The sequence below is a fragment of the Chiloscyllium plagiosum genome, chromosome 30 (assembly GCF_004010195.1).
Source record: "Chiloscyllium plagiosum isolate BGI_BamShark_2017 chromosome 30, ASM401019v2, whole genome shotgun sequence".
Lineage (NCBI taxonomy): Eukaryota > Metazoa > Chordata > Chondrichthyes > Orectolobiformes > Hemiscylliidae > Chiloscyllium > Chiloscyllium plagiosum.
Genome location: NC_057739.1, coordinates 2454967 through 2478595, shown reverse-complemented (window position 1 = coordinate 2478595; position 23629 = coordinate 2454967). Strand labels below are relative to the sequence as shown.

The 23629-nt window shown below is 42.6% G+C and overlaps 1 protein-coding gene across 3 annotated transcripts in view; it reads right to left on the bottom strand.

Annotated features, from left to right (window-relative positions):
* The window catches only part of LOC122564696 (rab-like protein 6), a 112884-nt gene that overhangs the window by 78423 nt on the left and 10832 nt on the right, over positions 1-23629 (bottom strand). For 2 of the 3 annotated variants that reach the window (XM_043719806.1, XM_043719807.1), the window contains one exon: positions 13578-13630. In XM_043719806.1, the coding sequence (XP_043575741.1) occupies positions 13578-13630 (53 nt within the window). Of the gene's footprint in view, positions 1-13577; positions 13631-22906; positions 22937-23629 lie in introns of all 3 variants that reach the window. The other variant, XM_043719805.1, reaches the window with a different exon arrangement.

Here is a 23629-nt window from a genome sequence, read left to right as displayed (position 1 = left end):
ACTGGGCTGCTTCGTCCTGGGTAGTATCAAGATCTGTTGGAGCTGCATCATCGAGACAAATTATGAACTTGCCTGGCTTGTACGAGCCGTATCAGAGGAACTAACAGATAGCATGTTCAAGACAGTAACGGACAAAAATCTTGGTCCATCCATCCAATCTGAGCCAAAGTTCAAATGATTGCAAAATGTTGTGGAATTTTCTCATCACCACTGAATGTTGGATCTAGTTTAGACAGATTTTTAGTTAGCAAGGGAATCAAGAGTTTTTGGGGAAAAAGTATGAATATGGAGTTGAGGATTATCAGGCCAGTCATGATCTCACTGAATGGCTGAGCAGACTTAATGGGCTGAATGGCTTACGTTTACAGCCAAAGTTTAAGTGGTCAGTCTGTGTTATGAAGGAGATCCTGATATCAATGTTTTTTTGTTGCATTTACTAGTTTGATTCTTACTTTAAATGCAACATAAAACCAAAACATGTTTCCAACAAAGATGACCACTTAGCCTGTTGTCTCTGCACTGACTCTCTAAATTCACCTCATGCCAGTCTTCTCCCTTAAACCTACATCCAACTCCTTTTCAGGTATTATTCCAGTTCTCATCTGAAAGTCTCAACCGGCCCTGCCTCAGGCATTACCTTCTAGATCCCAACCAGGCACTGAGTGAAGGTTTCTTATGATGTTATTGCCTCTTTTGCCAATTAGTTTAAATCTGCATCCTCTAATTTTTGATCTTTTCACCAATGGGAACAGTTTCTCTCTCTCTCTCTCTCTTCAGTGGCCTTCCAGATCCCTGACAATCCTCAGCACTTCAACAAACCTCAATTTTCTCTTCTCCACATGAAACAGTTCCAGCTTCTCCAATTGATCCATGTCACTGAAGCCCCCTCAGCCTTGGAACTGTTAGCATGAATATTGTCCTCATTCTCACCAGTGCTTTACCTGCTTCCTGTTTTGCTCATTATTTCAAGCTATTTGGGTTATGAGCATTGAGTTCAACTTTGACGTGGAGGTGCCGGTGTTGGACTGGGGTGGACAAAGTTAATAATAACACAGCACCAGGTTATAGTCCAACAGGTTTATTTGGAAGCACTAGCTTTCGGAGCGACGCTCCTTCATCAGATGGTTGTGAAGCAGGGTCATAAAACACAGAATTTATAGCAAAAGATTAGTGTCATGCAACTGAAATGATATATCAAACAAACCTAGATTGCTGTTAAGTCTTTCATCTTTTAGAATGGGTTGCAGGTTTCAGTTCATTATTATGCAAATCCCAGAACTTCCTTTAAGTCACGTTCTCAAGATAAACTTAAAAGTTTTATTAAAAAATGACATCTTAGCTCAATTGATTAAAGGTGTGAGGTTAGATTCTGTCTGTATCCCAATCTTGAGTCAGACTGGTTCTATTTCCACAGTAGGAATTTATACAATGTTACATGGATTGACTGCCTACAGATTGTGCGCTTTTTGAACAAAGTAGAATGTACCTGCAATTACAATTCAGCAAATTCAAATTCACCCCATCGACGGGAGTGTATCCATGTATGTGAGAGAGCGTGCACGAGAACAGATACATGTGCTTGCTTGGTAGTGTGAGAGCGTGAGTCTGACAGAGTATAAGCCTGTGAGAGGGACAGAGTGTGAGGGATGTATGTGAGATAGTCTGAGGGACAGTATGTGTATGAGGGTGTGAGTGAGAGTGCGGGAGCGAGAGTGAGTGTATAGTTTGGCGGGGGTCACGTGTAGTGTGACATGAACCTAAAGGTTGAGTATATCCTCATGTGTACTGAACTTGGCTATCAGCCTCTGCTTGGCCACTCTGCATTAGATTAGATTCCCTACAGTATTGAAACAGGCCCTTCGGCACAACAAGTCCACATCGACCTTCTGAAGAATAACTCACCCAGACCCATTCCCCGATCCGATACCCATGTCGACACTCTGACAGGTCTTGCAGTGGTTGCCAAGACAGGGTAGTAATGCTGTTGTGGCCGATGTTGTCCTGAAGCCTGGGCAGTTTGTTGCAGACAGTGGTCTGTTTCAGGTTCGGGGTTGTTTAAAGGCGAGAATTGGGGAGGGTGGAGGGAAGGTTTTGGCGAGGTGCTCATTCTTATCGATAATGTGTTGCAGGCTGCGAAGACCATGGTGTGGTCTCTCCACTCCCGGAAGTGCTGGCCATCGAAGGGTACGCTATCGGTTGCATCCTGTGTCTGCCTCCTGAGAAGGTCATTACGGTTTCTTGCTGTAGCACGTCGGAATTGGCGAATTGACCACAACGTTTACACCTTGACAACCAGTTCTTCATCCAGTCACATGGAATGGCCATGGGGACCAAAGTTACACTCCAATATGCCAACATTTTCATGCACAAGTTTGGACAAGACTTCTTTTCTGCACAGGACCTCCAACCAGCACTATACACCAGATGTATTGCTGTTATTTTCTTCCTCTGGACCCATGGCGAGGAGTCACTGAAATGACTACACAGTGACATCAACAAGTTTCATCCCACCATCAGACTTACCACGGACTACTCTTTAGTATCTGTCTCATTCTTGGACACATGCATTTCCATCAAGGATGGGCACCTCAGCACCTCACTCTACCGCAAACCCAGAGTTAACCTCACAATGCTTCACTTCTCTAACCTCCACCCTAAACATATTAAAATAGCCATTCCCGACGGACAAGCCCTCCGCATACAGAGGATCTGTTCAAATGAGGAGGAATCTGACGGACACCTGAAAGTGCTCAAGGATGCCCTCATAAGAACAGGGTACGATGCTCAACTCGTCAACTGCCAGTTCGGACGTGCCACAGATAGAAACCATAATGACCTCCTCAGGAGGCAAATACTGGATGCGATTGATAGGGTACCCTTCGTTGTCCAGTACTTCCCAGGAGCTGAACAACCGCACCATGGTCTTCGCAGCCTGCAACACATTATCGATGGGATGAGCACCTTGCTAAGGCCTTCCCTACACCTCCCTTCTCACTTTTAAACAACTGCCAAATCTTAAACAGACCTTATTTACAGCAAACTTGGAGAGGCCATGAAAAAGCCTTGGTGGGAAGGATTGGGGGAAAAAGCATTCTACACTTGTGAGGAATATGAGAACGATCAGAGAGGATGGGCTGATTAGGGATAGTGAATGGAACTTGTGCCGGGAGTCTGAAGAGGTAGGGGAGGCCCTAAATGAGTCTTTTGCTTCAGTATTCACAAGAGAGAGGGACTTTGGTGAACAGACTGATATTAAGTGGAAGTGCTAGAAATTCTGGGAAGTGTCAAGATAGATAAGTCCCCAGGGCCAGACCAGATATATCCAAGGTTACTACGGGAAGCAAGGAATGAGATTGCTGCGCCTCTGGTGATAATCTTTGCATCCTCACTCTCTACGGGAGTAGTACCGGATGATTGGAGGGAGGTGAATGTTGTTCCTCTGTTCAAGAAAGGGAATAGGGAAATCCCTGGGAATTACAGACTAGTCAGTCTTATGTCTGTGGTAAGCAAGGTACTGGAAACGATTCTGAGAGATAGGATTAATAACTATTTGAAAAAACATAGATAGTCAGCATGGCTTTGAGAGGGGCAGGTCATGCCTCACAAGCCGTACTGAGTTCTTTGAGAATGTGGCAAGACAAGCTGAGAAAGGGCGAGCAGCGAATGTGGTGTGTATGGATTTCAGTAAGGCATTTGATAAGGCTCCCAAAGTAGGCTCATTCAGTAAGTGAGGAGGTATGGGATACAGGGAAATTTGGCTGTCTGGATACAGAATTGGCTGACCGAAAGAAGACAGCAAATGGTAGTGGATGGAAAGTACTCCGACTGGAGGTCAGTGGCCAGTGGTGTCCTGCAGGGATCTGTACTTAGGCCTCTGCTCTTTGTAGTTTGGGCCAAAGGGTCTGTACTGTTCAATGGTCACACAATCCGCAGGTAGTCAATGCAAGCAGTCAATCCATGTAACATTTTATAAATTCCTACTCTGGATACAGAACCAATCTGATTCAAAATTGGGATACAGACTCACTTTAATCTCACACCTTTAATGCATTGTCTGAGCTGATATGTCACTTTATTTTAATATAAAAAAACCTTGTTATCTCGAGAATATAAGTGGAAAAAAGTTCTGAGACTTACATATCAATGAACCGAAACCTGCAACCAGTTCCAAAAGCTAAAAGACTTAACAACAATCTAGGTTTGTTCAATAAATAATTTCAGTTGCATGACACTGTGATCTTTTGCTATAAATTCTGTCTCTTATGATCCTGCTCTACAGGTACCTGACAAAGGAGCGGTGCTCCAAAAGCTTGTACTTCCAAATAAACGTGTTGGACTATAACCTGGTGTTGAGAGTGTTTAACTTTAGCAGGATTCATGGCTGCTCATATTGCACTTGACAATGTTTTGTTCCACCCCATGAATATTTTCTCTAGTATGACCGGTGTTTCCAGAGATAAGCTGGAGTTCCGCACTGTAACTTTGGGCTAGCACAAGTTCTGCAGGCTAGCCACGTGACTACCAGTCACAGCACAGTTAGGCAGTCCAAGGGCATAAAATTATGGGGAACTGGATAAACCATAATTTGACATCACAGCCTTCCTGTGAAACACCTACAAAGCTTACAAATACGGCAAAACATTTCAGTAAATGTCCAAGTGTTGCTGATTGCAGCAAGGAACACGGCACTGATGTGGTCTGCCATGTCATTCGGCAATTTTGCCTGTTTGTCGGCAAATTGGGTTATATAGGGACTGCCTCAGGGATCTTGAAACTCTGAATGCAAACTTATGCTGGATCCTTTGAGTTTCAACTCACTGGAAATTTACTGTTTTACAGGCAGGGCAGCAACACACAAGTCCGATCTTATCAAACAATTATTTGTATTACCAGACAATCTGCAGTAAGAACATCAATGCCTACCACCTGTTACAAACACAATAACCTGACCAATCAGCAGTAAGAGGCTCCCAAATATTCCATCCTCCACGCCATGGAGAAAGGTGCCCAGTGGTGTTCCACAGGGGCCAGTGTTGGGGCCACTGTAGTTTGTAATATACATAAATGATCTGGAAGAGGGCACTGTTGGTATGATCAGCAAGTTTGCAGATGACACAAAGATTGGTGGAGTAGCAGAAAGCATTAGGGACTGTCAGCGAATAAAGGAGGATATAGATAGACTGGAGAGTTGGGTGGAAAAAGTGGCAGATGGCTTTCAATCCAGACAAATGTGAGGTGATGCATTTAGGCAAGTCTAATTCTAGAGCGAATTATACAATGAATGGAAGAGCCTTGGGAAATGTTGATGGGCATGTTGATGGAAATGTTGATCTGGAAGTGCATGTCCATTGTACCCTGAAGGTTGCTGCACAGGTGGATAGGTGGTCAAGACGACATATAGTATGCTTGCCTTCATTGGACGGGGCAGTATAAGGGCTGGCAAGTCATGTTAAAATTGTACAAGACATTGGTTTGGCCGCATTTAGAATACTGTGTACAGTTCTGGTCACCACGTTACCAAAAGGATGTGGACGTTTTGGAGAGGGTGCAGAGAAGGTTTAGGAGGAGGTTGCCTGGTATGAAAGGTGCTAGCTATGAAGAGAGGTTGAGTAGGTCAGGTTTATTTTCACTAGGAAAAAGAAGATTGAGAGGGACCTGATTGAGGTTTACAAAACCATGAAGGGTATAGACAGGGTGGATAGAGACAAGCTGTTTCCCAGGGTGAAGGATTCAATAACGAGAGGTCATGCTTTCATGGTGAGAGGTGGGAAGTTTAAAGGGGGATATACGCAGCAAGTACTTTACACTGGGCTGTGGGCGTTTGGAACGCGTTGCCAGCAGAGGTGGTAGAGGCAGGCACGGTAGATTCATTTAAGATGCGTCTGGACAGATGCATGAGTAGGTGGGGAGCAGAGGAATACAGATGCTTAGGTATATTTAATTCGGCTTAGGCTTGGAGGGCCGAAGGGCCTGTTCCTGGGCTGTAAATTTTCGTTGTTCTTTGATATCTAATCCCTCTTTTGCCTGTTCCAGCCATTCAGTCAGATGAGAGATCGATTATACTGCCAGAGTGACCTACCAGTCCTCCTTCACAATGTTGTTTTAAGTAAAAACTGCACACTTTTAGAGAAAAATCTTACATGTTGTAATAGGAACATAGTTTAACTCCACATTATCGGTCTCATCATGGCAATCTTCATATCTCCTCAGATTAATGCTATGTTAACTTTCATGCAGTCAGATGGACTAACTTCAGCTTCTAATTTCCGCTGCACAATAGAAATACAATCACTCTTTTTCTGATCTGCGGTAACAAACTGACTCAGATATGAATGTTCCTAAGGTTTCAGCTGCAGTAAGTAAGATGCTCAATAGCTCTCCCCTTACCTTCTGAATACAAAGAACAGGTGGACTGCACTGAAATATCTCTCCATATGCACCACCCTTGTACTCTACTTCTCGAGTAATGGAGAACTGAGACTCAGCAAGCCCAAAGCCCCAGGTAGTGCTCAAAAACAGCATTGAGACAGTTTAAACAATTTCTTCAGTGAACTGGGAATGCATGGATTGCAAGGCAAGTGAATACAGTGCAGTCCTGAACACAGAATGCATAAATTCCACTAAAGGTCACTGACATTGCCATCATATCCACTACCAAACCTGGAACACTTGAGTCGTTAGCTAGAATAGCATTTCAGATCTTCCATTCCAGCATAAAGCATGAACAGTTACCAAATAGATGATTAGAAATGTTATTATGAATGACCAAATGAAAAATTCAATACACCAGATATACAGCATGCCTGGGACGTTTCAACAGCTGATAACCATAATGTCATGTGCGCATATCTTTGTGGAGATTTCTGGAAAGCTTTCCAATGTGACAGAACATTTAGTTGCATCTAAATTTAAAATGCAGGTCACACTTGGTGCAAATAAGTTCAAAGCCAACTGATACCATCAGCTTCTTTTCACTGTTGGTAGAACATCAGGTATGTGAATTAGCCTGCTCTGCTGTTCATTAAGATCACAGTAGATTTGGATAGACCACATTCCCACCTACTACTATTAACCTTTCATCCCCTAGCTCATCAGGAATCTTCCTAACGGTCTTAAAATATTTAAAGAGGATGTTGTTGCTAGGATTGGAGGATTTAAGTCAAAGGGAGAGGCTGAACAGGCTGGGGCTGTTTTCCCTGGAGCGTCGGAGGCTGAGGGGTGACCTTATACGGGTTTACAAAATTATGAGGGGCGTGGATAGGACAAATAAACAAAGTCTTTTCGCTGGGGTCGGTGAGTCCAGAACTAGAGGGCATAGTTTTAGGGTGAGGGGGGAAAAATATGAGAGAGATCTACGGGGCAACTTTTTCACGCAATTGCAACATTTAAGAGGCATTTGGATGGGTAAATGAATAGGAAGGGTTTGGAGGGATATGGGCCGGGTGCTGGTAGGTGGGACTAGATTGGGTTGGGATATCTGTCCGGCATGGATGGGTTGGACCGAAGGGTCTGTGTCCATGCTGTACACCTCAATGACTCTGCCTCCACCACATTTTCAGGAAAAAGAGTTCAAAAGACTCCACTCCCAGAGAAAGTTTCGCCACACTCCTGTTTTAAATGGGCAACTTCCTGAACTTTAAGATAGCAACCCCTAGTTCCAGATTCTCTGCCAAGAGGAAACATCTGAGAAGACCATGCAGATCTTACACACTTCAATCGCGTTGCCCCTTCTAAACTCCAGCAAACACGAGCATCGCCTTTCCAACCTTCCTCATAAGACAACCATCCCATCCAAGAACAAAAACCAAAGAAGTGTAAAGCTGAACCAAAAACAAAAATTGCTGGAGAAACTCAGGAGGTCTGGTAGCAGCACTGGAGAGAAAGTAGAGCCAACATTTTGGGTCCAGTGACCCTTTTTCAAAAGTAATCGCAACTAGAAAAAGTTGCTTTATATGGCCTGGGGAGGGGGGGGAAGGGGGTTGGTGGTAAACAATAGGTGGAGATCGAGGGGAGAGTGTGCAAGTGAGAACAGCAGTTGGGCAAAGGAATGGATAATGGTCATCCAGGAGAAAGAAAATCTGCTAATGGGGACCATTAGTGTGTGAAAATGGGCTGGCTGTGGTGAAAGCAACCCATGTGATGGCAAGACCTGGTGTGTGGGAGCTGGCAGAACAGCACCTCACTTTCCAGTCGGTGACCCTGCAGCCTTTAGAACTCAATTTGAAGTTGCATAGTTTCAGGGCCTGAGCACCTTCCCCCTTGTCCTCCGACCTGATGTTTTCTCTTGCTGGGCTCGAACTCCAACTGTTATTTACTCTTTCCCCTCTCCCATCTTCAGCATGCGTACCAACCCTCTCCTCGCTACAATTACTTCTGAAGGTCACTGGACCCAAAACATTAATTCTGCTTTCTCTTCACAGATGCTGTCAGACCTTCTGAGTTTCTCCAGCTACTCTTACTGCTTTTATTTATCCAGCTAACTTGCACTCAGAGTAACTTTTTCATTTCTGTTTTAAAAGACGTTCTTCGCTTTGTAAAAAAATATTCTGCATAATCTTCTGACCTGCCACTGCATAATAATAATGCCTTTTCTTCGGGTTTGATATTACCTTTAATGTATTTAGTTAACCACACAGAGGACAAGCCTGCCACAATGTTCTTTAAAGCACTGGTCACCAGTTCAGCCAAAGACTGCCTCCTCCCTGTGGGAACTTACCATCTGCAAAATTTTACAATATTTCATATTGAATATAGCAAATATATTCAAGGGAATTTCAGTCTTGTTCTGAAATAAGTTATTCCTACTTATAGAGTCAGAGTTGTACAGCACAGAAACACAACCTTTTGTCCAACTTGTCCATACTGATCATGTTTCTCAAACTAAACGAAACCAACTTGCCTGAATTTGGCCCATATTTCTCTAAGGAGGAGAAAGTGAGGTCTGCAGATGCTGGAGATCAAAGTTGAAACTTTATTGCTGGAACAGCACAGCAGGTCAGGCAGCATCCAGGGAACAGAAGATTCGACGTTTCGGGCACAGGCCCTTCTTCTCTAAACCTTTCCAATTCATGTACTTATCTAAAGGTCTTTTAAATGATGTCACTGTACCTGTCTCTACACTTCCTCTAGAAGTGCAGTCCAAATACAAACCACCCTCTGAAAAAGTTGCCCCTCAGATCCTTTTTAAATCTTCCTCCTCTCATCTTAAAAACATGCCCTCTAGTTTTGAACTCTGCCACACGAGGGAAAAGACCTTTGCTATACACCTTATCTATGCTCGTTATAATTTCACAAACCTCTAAGGTCGACCATCAACCTTCTACAACTATGCCCTTCCACAGTCAATGATTTTGAACATAGAACAATACGACGCAGAACAGGCCTTTCGGCCCTCGATGTTGCGCTGACCTGTGAACTATTCTCAGCTTGCCCCCCTACACTATCCCAAAATCGTCCATGTGTTTAAATCTCTCTAATGTGGCTGAGTTGACTACGTTAGCAGGCAGGGCATTCCACACCTTTACCACACTGTGCGTAAAGAACCTGCCTCTAACATCTCTCTCAAATCTATCACCCCTCAACTTGTAGTTATGCCCCCTCATACAAGCTGACATCATCCAAGGATTAAGACTTTCACTGTCTACCCTATCTAATTCTCTGATCATCTTGTATGTCTCTATTAAATCCCCTTTTAGCCGCCTTCTTTCCAATGAGAACAGACCCAAGTGTCTCAGCCTTTCATAAGACCTTCCCTCCAGACCAGGCAACATCCTGGTAAATCTACTCTGCACCTTTTCCAATGCTTCCACATCCTTCCCGAAATATGGGGACCAGAACTGCATACAATATTCCAAGTGTGGCCGCACTTGTGTTTTGTATAGTTGCAGCATGATATTGCGGTTCCGGAACTCAATCCCTCTACGAATGAAACCTAACACACTGTATGCCTTCTTAACAGCACTATCCGCCTGGGTGGCAACTGTCAGGGATCTATGTACATGGACTCCAAGATCCCTCTGCACTGTATCTATAATCCCTCTCTACTCTTAACTTCCCCTTTGAACATTTATCATTTATATTACATTGCCTTGTCCTCTGCCTTCCTAACAAAATGAAACACTTCATACATGACAATTCTCTGAAAAACCACTTTGTCTGCCACATGTCTGTCATTCCATCAGCATTCTCTTTAAAAATCTATCACTATTCTCACAGGGCACAACATTCTTAAGATTTTGTCATCTGCAAATTCTGAAATTATTTACCACATTCTTATGTCTAATCCATTAATACAGAGCAGAAAAAAGTGGTCCAAATAACAACCCCGAGAGAACTTTATACATCACCTCCCAGCCTAAAAAGAACACATTACCTACAACCCTGCTTTCCTTCCAAGTCACTGCTGTCCTTTTTATTCCATGAGTATTAACAAAGAGGTCCTTTGGCCATTGTGACTGCACAGGTCATTAAACATTCATCTATTTTAATGAACTACCTCTTATGCTGTCTGTATCCCTCTTCATACCCACTTTTTTTTTTAAGTCACCTGTAAACTTGGCTAGAGCACATTCACTTTCCGCATCCATGCGAATCATATGTATTGCCAATAATTGTGACCTCTGCACTGATCCCTGTGGACTACCACTGTTACAGATTGCCATAGTGAAAACGCTCCCTTTCTGGGTAACTCTGTCTATGAACTACACAATCCTATATCAAAGGTAAATACTCCCTCGAAAACTATGGGCTCTTATTAAATAGCCTCATGTGCACTACCTTATCCAACACCTTCTGCAAATCTAAATCTATGACATCCATTGCTTCGCCCTTATATACTATGTTTGTTATCTGTTCAAAGAATTCTATTAAATTTGTCAGGCATGGTTTCCCCTTCATGAAGCCAAGTCGACTGTTTTATCATATTACATATTTCGAAATGTTCTGCTATTACATCCTGTTTTAATAGACTAACATTTTCCATTGACAAATGTTTGTAAATAAAGGTGATACATTTCCAGTCCTCTGGGACTTTTCCAGATTCAAAGCATTCTTGGAATATTATAATCAGTACACCACTACTTATTTTAATATCGTACAGATGTACTTTCGGTCCAACTTGTCCATGCCAACTGGATATCCTGAATTAATCTAGTCCCACCTGCCAGCACCCGGCCCATAACCCTCCCATGTACCCATGTGTCATGGGTAGCCAGCTCACCATTGGAATCCATATTCTAGTTGTGGTTACACATTGTTGTGACATTGTACAAATAGGTGTTTCAGAATTCATGGAGAAGTGGAGTCCCACACATAGCAACAACTTTTTAAAAACATTTTATTGACTTTTCAACTGTGGAGTAAAATTGGAAAACATTACTTTGAATTAAGAGGACTGTAGAAAGAAAATGACCACTATTTACAAAGAAACGACTCTGGCTGAATTTGCCTGTAGTTTGCAAAGCAAGGACATTGAATGGGTGCAGTATAAATGATATTAATGTGTGTGAATATCAAAGCCAGACAAAACTTGTTCATTTTCGGGAAAACTCTACGCAATGACAACGGTTTGACAATGCCGAGCTTTTTCATTGACAGGAGGAGTGGCTTGGAGACAGAGCAAATGAGAAACAGCTTTTAGATTATGGTGACCAGTTTTTCCATGTAAACAGGAAGGGAGAATCTACCTTCTACGGAGAAAGTATCTAGAGACAGCTCTATCTCTCTCACCAACATCAAATGTACCAGTAAATCCAGCTTTTTTAAAAATTCATTTCTGGGATGGAGGCATTGCTAGCTGGTCAGTGTGTTGCCCTTGAAGGGACTTTTTAGAGGTTCGTATGTCTGAATGGCTTGCTTGGCCATTTCAGAGGGTAACTGAGAGTTAATCACATTGGAATTAGAAGGAGGCCAGACAAGGCGAGGATGGCAGTTTCCTTGCCTGAAGGATGATGATGAATCAGGTGGGATTTCCTGAAATTGGTTTCAAGGTAGGCAGTCAACACTGAATTCCAGCTTTTTAAAATTCAACTTCCCCTATTTGAGCCCTGGTCCACAGAACATGAGCTGAATTTCTTGATTAATAGTCTAGCAATTGTACCACTATCCCATTGCTCCACACTCTTTATATTAACAATTTCCATCTACCCATTTCCATAAAATTTTTTTTGCATATCCCAACTGAAGGAACAAAAAGAAAACTTTCCAGAGTAGGATAAAGATGATCTGAAATGTCACAAAGCCCTTCTATTCTTATACCCATCCAGATACCTTTCAAATGCTGTAATTGTATCAGCCTCCAACACTTCCTCTGGCAGCTCATTCCATACACATACAACCCTCTGTGAGAAAAAGTTGTCCCTTAGGTCCTTTGTATATCTTTTCTCTCTCACCCTAAACCTATGCCCGCTAGTTCTGGACTCCCCGACCCCAGGGAAGAGACTTTGACTATTTATCTTATCCATGCCCCTCATGATTTCATAAACCTCTATAAAGTCACCCCATAACCTCCGACGCTCCAGGGAAAACATCCCCTGCCTCTTCAGCCTCTTCCTTTTGCTCAAACCCTCCAACCCTGGAAACATCCTTGTAAATCTTTTTTGAACCATTTCAAGTTTCATAACATCCTTCCGCTAGGAGGGAGACCAGAATTGCATGCAATATTCCAACAGTGGCCTAACCAATATCCTGTACAGCCACAACATGACCTCCCAACTCCTGTATTCAAGACTCTGATCAATAAAGGAAAGCATACCAAACATCTTCCTCACTATCCTATCTACCTAACTCTCCACTTTCAAGGAACTACGAGCCTGCACTCCAAGGTCTCTTTGTTCAGTCACACTTCCAGGACCTTACCATTAAGTGTATAAATCCTGCCCTGATTTGCCTTTGTAAAATGGAACACCTCAATTATCTAAATTAAACTCCATCTGCCACTCGTCAACCCATTGGCCCATCTGATCAAGATCTTGTTGTAGTCCGAGGTTCACTACTTCGCTGTCCACTATTCATCCAATTTTGGTGTCTTCTGCAATCATGCTAACTATACCCTTGTGTAATAATTCAGGAAGCTCAACTGGAAAGGAGCATTCCTTATTGTTGAACACCAAAACAGAGCCACTACTCCTGGCATACATAGACACGTCCCAGCCTAGACAGATAGTTCCTCAGACCCATCCCTGGATCTGCTTTATATATTTTCTAATCAAGCTATTCATGAACGCGATGCGACACAACTGGATTCTATACAATATTCATATTCATAAATAACTAAATAACAACACTTTCTTTAACTTTGGAAGTCAGGAGTACAACTGGATGAAGCATTAGCAATTCTGGGATGTGAAAATGAACAGAGCAACTAATGGCCAGAGTGTGTTAGTACATTTAACATGTTTACATGGGCAGATTCCATTAGAAATTTTGACAAATATGACGATTCTAAGTTAGGTTTAGGAAAAAGGAATGGAAAAATGAACAATGTCTGAAAATACATTGTAAACAGTGCCTGCAATGGACATCCAACACATCAACAACAGGATCATGCAGCTCTCCAGTTTTAAGTTTAACAACTATACCTCTTGTGGGTCATTCTCCAGTTTCAGGCCATCTCCTTTTTTCCGACATTTACCTAAACAAAGGCAACAATTAGTTAATGGTTTACAAGTAGAACTTTTCCTCTCAGAAGCCAAGTATCCCAACAAACTATAAGGGCAAACACCTCATTTCAGTACCAGTGCAACAGTGCAGACAAAAAAAAAAGCAGAGTACTGGAAGCTTTTTGCTCCCAGACAATGGTGAATATGAACCCTCTGCCTGCTTCACCTGGGTCTCATTCATTCTGGTTCACTTTCCTTCCCTTGACATTCTACTATTAAAATAAGATACTTTACTTGTATTACGTATGTCAAAGGTTAGATTACAGGTACAGAGTTAGAAAAGCTCTCTATACTGTCTCTTCAAAATATTGCAAGGACAGGGACAGCATGGGGTAAGATGCAGCCTAAAGCGCTCTCTACACGGACAGCAGAGGGTTGGATTTAGAGAAATACACCTTGTCTTAAGCTGAAAGCAAAACTCCATCCACATTGGCCCCATCAAACACTCCCAGGACAGGGGCAGCACAGTGTTAGCTCACGAGTAAAGCTCAGTTTGCGATGTCCCAGTCAAACACTTGCAGGACAGGCAGAACATGTTCAATGAAAAGACATTCAATGCAAGCAGGAATTCGTTTCAAAATACACAAACTAATTTAGTCATACACAGTCACTGTAATTCCAAAGTAACATTCCCCACAAGAACAGTGTAACCCCCGGTTCTTCTGTGTTTCCCCCATCATCCTTGATTTCCTCTACTGATCAAGAATCTATCTCAGCCTTCAACATACATAAGGCGCTGCCCAAGAGTTCTCTGGGACAAGGAGTTGCAAAGACACTCCGTCTGTGAGAATAAAGTTCTCCTTATCTCAGTCTTCAATTGATGCTCATTGGTCCCAGACCTTCCCAGGAGGGGAACATCCTCTCAGCATTAACATTATCAAGACCCTTAAGAATCCAATCTGTTTCAATGACATCACCTTTCATTATTCTAAACTCCAGTGATCAGAATCCCATGGTGTTCAGCCTTTGCTCACAAAACAATTCCTCCATATGAGAGATCGTTCCAGTGAACCTTTCCTGAACTGTCTCCAACAAAATAATATATTTTCTTAAAGAAGACGACCAAAACTGCTCAGGGTTCTAGACATGGTTACACCAGCACCTTGACCAGTTACAGTAAGGTTTCCACTCTGTTATACTCCAACCCTCTTAAAATAAGAGACAACATTCCATTGGCCTTCTGATTATCTCCTGCACCTGTGTCCAACTTAGAGTTTCATGTACAAGTCACTGTTGAAGCTTTTTGCATTTTTTTCTCTATTTAAATGATACTATTCTTGTTCTCTTCCTTCCAAAATGAACAACTTCACATTTCCACATTATATTCCATTTACCAACATTTTGCTACTTACTTAACTTATCACTATCTCTCTGGAAATTGTTGCAACTATCTTGCAACCTGCTTTCTTATGTTTTGTGTCACCTGCAAGTTTGACTGCATAACTTTTCCTTTCTTCCCCCAAGTCATCAATGTGTATTCTCAATAGTTGCAGTCCCAGCACTGATTCCTGTGGAACCTCACTGGATATTGGTTGCCAACTTTCGATTAGATTACTTAGTGTGGAAACAGGCCCTTCGGCCCAACAAGTCCACACCGACCCTCTGAGGAGCAACCCACCCAGACCCATTCCCCTACACCTAACCCTACGGGCAATTTAGCACGGCCAATTCACCTGACCTGCACAGCTTTGTGACTGTGGGAGGAAGCTGGTGCACCTGGAGGAAACCCATGCAGACACAGGGAGACTTCACACAGACAGTCTCGCCTGCGGCAGGAATTGAACCGAGGCCCCTTGGGCTGAGAGGCAGCAGTGCTAACCACTGAGCCACCGTGCCGTCTTCAACTTGAAAAAGAACTCCTTATTTGTGACTGTGGGAGGAAGCTGGTGCACCTGGAGGAAACCCATGCAGACACAGGGAGAATGTGCAAACTTCACACAGACAGTCTCGCCTGCGGCAGGAATTGAACCGAGGTCCCTGGTGCTGAGAGGCAGCAGTGCTAACCACTGAGCCACCGTGGCGTCTTCAACTTGAAAAAGAACTCCTTATTCTGTTCCCTGCCCATGAGCAAATTCTCCATTTGTACCAATTCCAACACCACCAACTCCTATGATTTAACCTTTTGAGAGATACTTTGTCATAGAGTCAGAGATGTACAGCACAGAAACAGACCCTTTGGTCCAACACGTCCATGCCAACCAGATATCCCAACCCAATCTAGTCCCACCTGCCAGCACCCGGCCCATATCTCTCCAAACCCTTCCTATTCATATACCCATCCAGATGCCTTTTAAATGTTGCAATCATACTAGTTAAATGCTGTAATTGTACCAGCCTCCACCACTTTCTCTGGCAGCTCATTCCATACCCGTACCACCCTCTGCGTGAAAAGGTTGCCCCCGAGGTCACTTTTATTTCTTTCCTCTCTCACCCTAAACCTATGCCCTCTAGTTCTAGACTCATCAACCCCATGGAAAAGACTTTGCCTATTTATCCTATCGATGCCCCTCATGATTTTGTAAACCTCTATAAAGGTCACCTCTCAGCCTCCGACGCTCCAGGGAAAACAGCCCCAGCCTGTTCAACCTCTCCCTGTGGCTCAAATCCTCCAACCCTGGCAACATTCTTGTAAATCTTTTCTGAACCCTTTCAAGCTTTACAGCATCCTTCTGACAGGAAGGAGACCAGAATTACACACAATATTCTGAAAGTGACCGAACCAATGTCCTGTACAGCCGCAACATGACCTCCCAACTCCTGTACTCAGTACTCTGACCAATAAAGGGAAGCATACCAAATGCCTTCTTCACTATCCTATCCACCCGAGACTCCACTTTATGCTATGAACCTGCAGTTCAAGGTCTCTTTGTTCAGCAACACTTCCCAGGTCCTTACCAATAAATGTATAAGTCCTGCAAAGATTTACTTTCCCAAAAGGCAGCACCTCACATTCTGGAAGTTGACAAATTCAACTGGGTCAACACAACGATCATAGGACAAGCTAAATATAGGACAGCCAGAGAATTCTAGCAACATGGCACTCAGCCACAGACTCCATCAACAAGCACACTGACCTCGACCCAATACACCGGCCACCACAGTGAACAATCAGAACCGGCAACCAGAAGCAGCAGAAACAGAACCAAGTGGATTGCAGAAGACACAGTACAGCAGCGCTCCACAGGAGGCTACAAAGCACTGATTACATCACCTAGACAGGAGACAAAATATCTGCAAATCAACTTCCCAGCTTGAACATAGCCACAACTACGACATCACAAGGAAGAGAATCACCAGGGAGATAGAAGGGGAAATGTGTGTATGAAGCCAAAGAAAGTTGGCAGAGTGTTAAAATAATACTTCACAACTGTCTTCATTCAGGAGGAAGGTGCAGATGCAGAATTCAGGAAGATGGACTGGGAAGCTCTTGAGCAGATCTCTATTTAGAGAAGCAAAGTTTTGTCAGATGAGGTCACGTCTAAGAAATTCGGTGGAATGTTTCAAAATGGTGACCAGGTGTGTGGTTGAAGGCATATGGCAGTCAGTATAGTTAACATGAATTTCCGCAAGGCTTTCAATAAAGTCCCACATGGAAAATGATAAAGAAAGTAAAAGCACATGGGACCCAGGGTAACTTGGTAAGACGTAGCCAACATTGGCTTAAAGGCAGGAGACAGACAGAGGGTGGTGGTAGAAGGCTGTTTGTGTGACTGGAACCCAGTGTGCAGTGGTGTACTACAGGGATTAGTGCTGGGTTCCTTATGGTTTAAGATTTTCATACATGTAGATGAGAACATCAGGAGGATGAAGAATGAAAATCAAGTTTGTGCATGATTAGCCAGGTGGTTGACACTGAGGAAGGAGGTCTTAGGTTACTGGAGACTGTAAACAGATTGATCAGATGGATGATCAGTGCCATATGGAATTTAAGTATGATAAATGGGAGGTGATATGTTGACAGAAAGAACAAGACAAGGGAGTGCTCAATGAATGGCAGGACACTAGGTAACTCAGAGAAAGAGGGATTTTTGGGTGCTTGTCCACAGACCCGAGGTAGCAGGATGGACGCTTGCCTATATCATAGATTACAAGATCAGGGAGCTGTATAGAACTTTGGTTAGGCCACAGCTGGAGTAGTGTGTGTTATTCTGGCCACCACATTACAGGAAGGATATGGCTGCACTGAAGGAGGTGCAGAAAGAAATCACCAAGATACTACCTGGGATGGAGCATTTCAGTGATGAAGAGAGGCTGAATAAGCCTGGGTTTTCTTCTTTGGAGCAGAGAGATTGAAGGAGAATCTAGAGATGTATAAGATTATGAGGGGCACAGACAGGATGGATAAAAAGCAGCAGTCATCCTCAGTTGAATGGCCAAGAACAAGGAGGTGTGATTTTACAGGAAAAGACAAGTTTCAGAGGGGATGTGAGGTAATCTTTTCTCACAGAGGGTGGGGAGGGTCTTGAATACTCAGCTTTGGAGGGTAGTTGAGGTGAGAAACCTCACAACCTTTTAAAAAAGCATTTGGATGAAGGCTATGGGCCTACTGCGGGAAAGTGGGACTGGCGTAAGTAGAAGTGTATTTTTGGCAGCACAGACTAAGGGCTAAAGGATCTTTCCTATACTGTATGATTCTATGACTAGATGGTCTTTGACTGTAAATATTTCACAGGGCACTTTCTGCAAAAAAACTCTTACTTGAATATAGTTATAGAATCACCAACTTACATCTGTGACAACAGACAGTGGTCAGACTTGCATCGAATTTCACAGTGAAACATGTCCTGAGGCCCACAATGGAATGTCAGCTGAGTAGGGCTTGAACTCAGTGTTCTGACTCAGATGTGAGTGGGCTACCCAAGATTTTTGGGTACATCAAACAGAAGGTAAGGACTGTAAATGGTGAACATGGCTATTGAAAGGTATTTTGTCTTCCAATTTTCAAAAGGAAATTCAATTTAACCATAATTGGAAACAAAAATGTCAAATAGTCAAACCAAGCAGCATTTACAGAGACAGAAATCATAGTTAACGTCGCAAGCCCATGACAAATCATTTGAACTATGACTGCTTCGGGACTTGGTTACCTGCTGGCAGCAGCATTGTGAAAGACAGCCTGACATACTGAACTGATTGATGACATTTGCAGAATCAAACCCTTGAGGACTAGGAGCCAATATCTGGATGAGTTTCAAAGAAAGAAAAATGTTGTGAAGGATGGTATTTTATAAATTCACCCAGAATATTTACATTCCAACTATCAGTGGTTTTGATATGTTACAATATCATGAGTTCAGGAGCAATGTAACATCTGTGAGATCGGTTAAGCTGTGGAAAAGAGAACGATCAGAACAAAACAACTGACTAAGGAGACAAGTGAAAGAGGAGACAGAAACAGGAAATGCCATAAAGTCTGGAAGAGTTTACTCAGGATGTTAAAAAACCATTGTGCAGCTGTTGCTAATATTTATTTTGATAGAGTTGCACGCCTCCCTGCCTAGAAGGTGGACACTATATGCAAATACAACCATTAGAATGTCTTAGGTTCCTGTTCCACACTCCATTCCCAAACATTTCTTGGTGAACAGTTTGTGAAAAAGCCAGTCTGTTTGCTACCACATTGCCAAATTTGACCCAGAGATAAGCATGCGACTTCATTCATGTTTACACTAAGACCACCAATTCCCATTTGCATCATCTAACACTCCTTAGCCTCCGGTCACTAGCTGCTGAAACACTCATTTCGTTCTTTATCACCTGTAGATTTGACTTTTCAAATGCTGTCCTCACTGGTCTGCCACGTAATCTGGAAGTCATCCAAAACCCTGATGCCCATGACTCACTCCAAGTCTTATTCATCAAATACCTGTCCTTTGCTGACTTACAATATTTATCAGGCCAAATTCTCATTTCTCTTTCCAAATACCTCATGGCTCAAGAGCATTAGAAAACGGCAGGAGAATGGAGAATTGAGACCATCGAGCCTAATCCACCAGTCAATAAGGAAAAATTGCTAAAGTCCCAGTGGATCATAGAGACGATGGTAGAGGTTTAACTCTGTCCCCACACCTCAAGGTGAGGGGAGAGGTTGTGAAGGAGAGTGCTTCATGGTAAACTCAGCTGAAGCAGACCCCACCCTGTTAGTGCCACTTTGCACCGTAAACCAGTCGCTCAGCTCAAAGGCCCCACACCACTCAATATGATCATGGCCTTTCTTGGGTTTCAACTTCACGTCCTTGTCTGCTCCCCACATTCCTTCATTGCCTGAGACACCAAATTTCTGTCTACCCCAGTGTTAAATACATTAAATGTGGAGCATCCACTAATTTCTAGGGTGGAGGCTTACAAAGATTCACAATTATTTACTTGGCCTTAACATCCCCACCTCTGTGATCGCAACCAGTTGCATTAGCCTACAAGATTTCTGCATCCCTCTTATTCTGGCTCTATAACCATTCCTGGTTTAATCACTCCACAACTGGTAGCCCTGTCCTCAGGTGTTTTGGCCCTAAACTCAGAAATCCTTGAACATCTTCTCTCATTTTCCTCCTTGAAGACAACACTTCAAAGCCGTCACATTGAGTATGCTTAGAATTATACAATACGTAAACAAACCATTTGGTCTAATTCAATCATGCTTACCAAGTTTCCTACACTAAACTATGTGTTTGGCCCATATCACCCAATCTTTCCTATTCATGTACCAGTCAAAATGCCTGTTAAACGTGTAACTGCACCTGCATCTACCATTTCCTCTGGCAGTTCATTCCACATATGAATCACCCTCTGTGCAAAAGGGGCCCCCTCAGGTCCCTTTTAAATCTTTCTCCTCTCACCTTAGAAATATGCCCCCTAGTTTTGAATTCCCCCACCCAAGGAAGACCTTTGTTATTCACCTTACCTATCCACCTCTTGATTTTATAAACCTCTAAGGTCACCCCTCAATCTGCGATGCTCCAGTGACAAAATTCCCAGCCTTTCCATGTAACTCAAACCCTCCGGTCCCATTGACATCCTGGTAAACCTTTTCTGAACCCTCTCCAATTTGATAAAATCCTTCCTATATCAGGATGACCAGGACTGTACACAGTACTCCAGAAGAGGCCTCACCAACGACCTGTACAACCTCAACATGACACCTCAATGTTTATTACCAATGGTCTGAGCAATGAAGGCAAGCCTTTTTAACCATGTAAATGTGATGCAACTTTCAAAAAACTACCCACCTGAACGCTTAGGTCTCTGTTTGACAGCACCACTTTACAGCCCTACTATTAGCCTTGCCCTTGTTCACTTTATCAAAATGCAATACCTCAAATTTATTCAAATTAACTTCCATCAACCACTCCTTAGCCCATGGACCCAACTGATCTCGATGTGTTTATAATCTTAGATAACCACCTTCACTGTTGACTACACCATCCATTTTGGTGTCAGCCATTATCTTACTAAGCATGTCTGCTAAATTCGCATCCAAATCATTACACCGCTGGTCACAAGTCTCAGTCTGAAAAACAACTCTCCACCACCACCTTCTGTCTCCTACCATCAAACCAATTTTGCATCCAATTGATAAGCTCTCCCTGAATCCTATTTGATCTAAGTTTACCATCAGTCTGCCGTGCAGAATATTGTCAAAGGCTTCAGTAAAATCCTCTGATGTGAAGTCATAAATCTTGTGTGTCTTAGTGCCTTATGTGTTGATACTACAACAAAGCACGTTTCTTTGTTTCCTTTATTCATTCACGGGATGAGGGCTTTGCTGGCTAGGCAGCATTTATTTACCACGCTGATTGCTCAGGGGGCAGTTAAGAGTCAACCGCATTGCTGTAGGCCAGACCAAGTAAGATTGGCAGTTTCCTTCCCTAAGGGACATTAGTGAACCAGATCAGTTTTCTGACAATTGACAATGGATTCATGGATTCTTAATTCCATGTTGTGGAGGTGCCTGTGTTGGATTGGGGTGGACAAAGTTAAAAATCTCACAACACCAGGTTATCGTCCAACAGGTTTACTTGGAAGTAGCAGCTTTTGGAATGCTGCTCTTTCATCAGGTAGCTGTGCAGCAGGATCATAAAACCCAGAATTTATAGCAAAAGATCAGTGTCATGCAACTGATACAATATATTGAACAAACCTGAATTGCTGTTAAGTATTTCATCTTTTAGAATGGGTTGTAGGTTTCACTTCTTTAATATGCAAATCCCAGAACTTCTTTCAAATCACATTCTTGAGCTAACTTTAGGTTTTCTAAAAAGGGTGACATCTCAGCTCAGGCCATATATTAAAGGTGTGAGATTTGCATTTGCAGCATTGTAATTGTAAATACATTCTATTTTGTTCAAAAAGCGCACAATCTGTAGGCAGTCAATGTAACACCTTATAAATTCCTACTTCGGAAACAGAACCAGACTGATTCAAGATTGGGATACAGACGGGCTCTAACCTCACTTTTAATGCATTGTCTGAGCTGAGATATCACCCTTTTGTTTTCACAAAATCTTAAATTAGCTTAAGAATCTGCTTTGAAAACAGTTCTGGGATTTACATATTAATGAACCAAAACCTACAACCCATTCTAAAGGATGAAAGACTTAACAACAATCTAGGTTTGTTCAGTATATTATATCAGTTGCATGACACTGATCTTTTGCTATAAATTCTATTTTATGATCCTGCTCCACAGCTACCTGCTGAAGGAGCAGTGTTCTAAAAGCTAGTACTTCCAAATAAACCTGTTGGACTATAAACTGGTGTTGTGTGGTTTTTAACTTCTTAATTCCACATATTTATTGAATTCAAATTCCACCATCTGGCATGGTGCGATTCGAAGCCAGGTCCCCAAAAGATCTCTGGATTAACAGTCCAGTGATAATACCACAAGGCCATCGCCTCCCTACTGGTCTCTACTTTGGTTACTTCGAGGCTTCCCTCCCTCTGCCAACATACTTTCATTTCCAGCACATCGGAAACTGGAAATCTTGCGAGACAGAACACCAGTGGGAGGCAGTGCCTCCCAGAGCTTCCTCCCCACCTGCCTCGCAAAAGACAGTGCCTACTGGAGAGGAGAAATCGAAAACTTTAAAAGGTCCACAATCGAGGTTCATTATTTAGTACAATACCATTCACATTAGCCAGCAAAAGCAGACAATGGTTAATTTCACCAAGTGCCCTATCTCACTTGCAAACACAAGGAAGCACACACCCATTTACCAAGCAGAAATTGTTCCAGGCAGGCCAGCTCTCACCTAATGTGCCAGGGAGGAGAACTGTCTGACCTGAAGAGAACCAAGAGTAGAAAATAATGAAAAATGAACCAAGTACTGAGAAAAGATGACAAAATTATATACAGATAAATATGGTGAACCCCCATCATGTAACAGACAACGCAAATTTAACATCTCATCTCAACATGCTTTATCCTTAGTGACTAATGGGATGTCAGAGAAAATTAGAAAATATTAAAGTTAAAGATTCTATATCAGAATGTGAAAGAATTCATGACAAACTAAGAAACGAATAGCAGAGATTTATATTAATAGATACCATATAATAGTAATTTCGGGTCCATAATTTTACAAAGACTAAAGTTGGAAACTAAACAATGTAGGGCATACAGTGGGAATGACAGAGAATGGGGTCCAAGAACTGAAACTATGTCATAGCTGAACAACGTTAATAAACAATATTCTCTATTTAAGTCTTCATTTAGACAGTTTTAAAAAAAGATTTCTCGCTCTGACAGCCATGAAACACTACACTATGTGCACATTAACAGTGTTTTCAAACACATCAGAATGGATTTCCACTGTGTAACTCTTACAGGAGATATGACAAACGTACAAGGCAAAGGCATAGCCCAGGTGACCCAGGATTGGGTAAAAACAACAGAAAGAGTAGCTTAGCTCAAGAATTCAAAATGTTGAATCAATTTGGGTGGAGCAGAAATACAGTAAGGGCAGAAGTGTCTC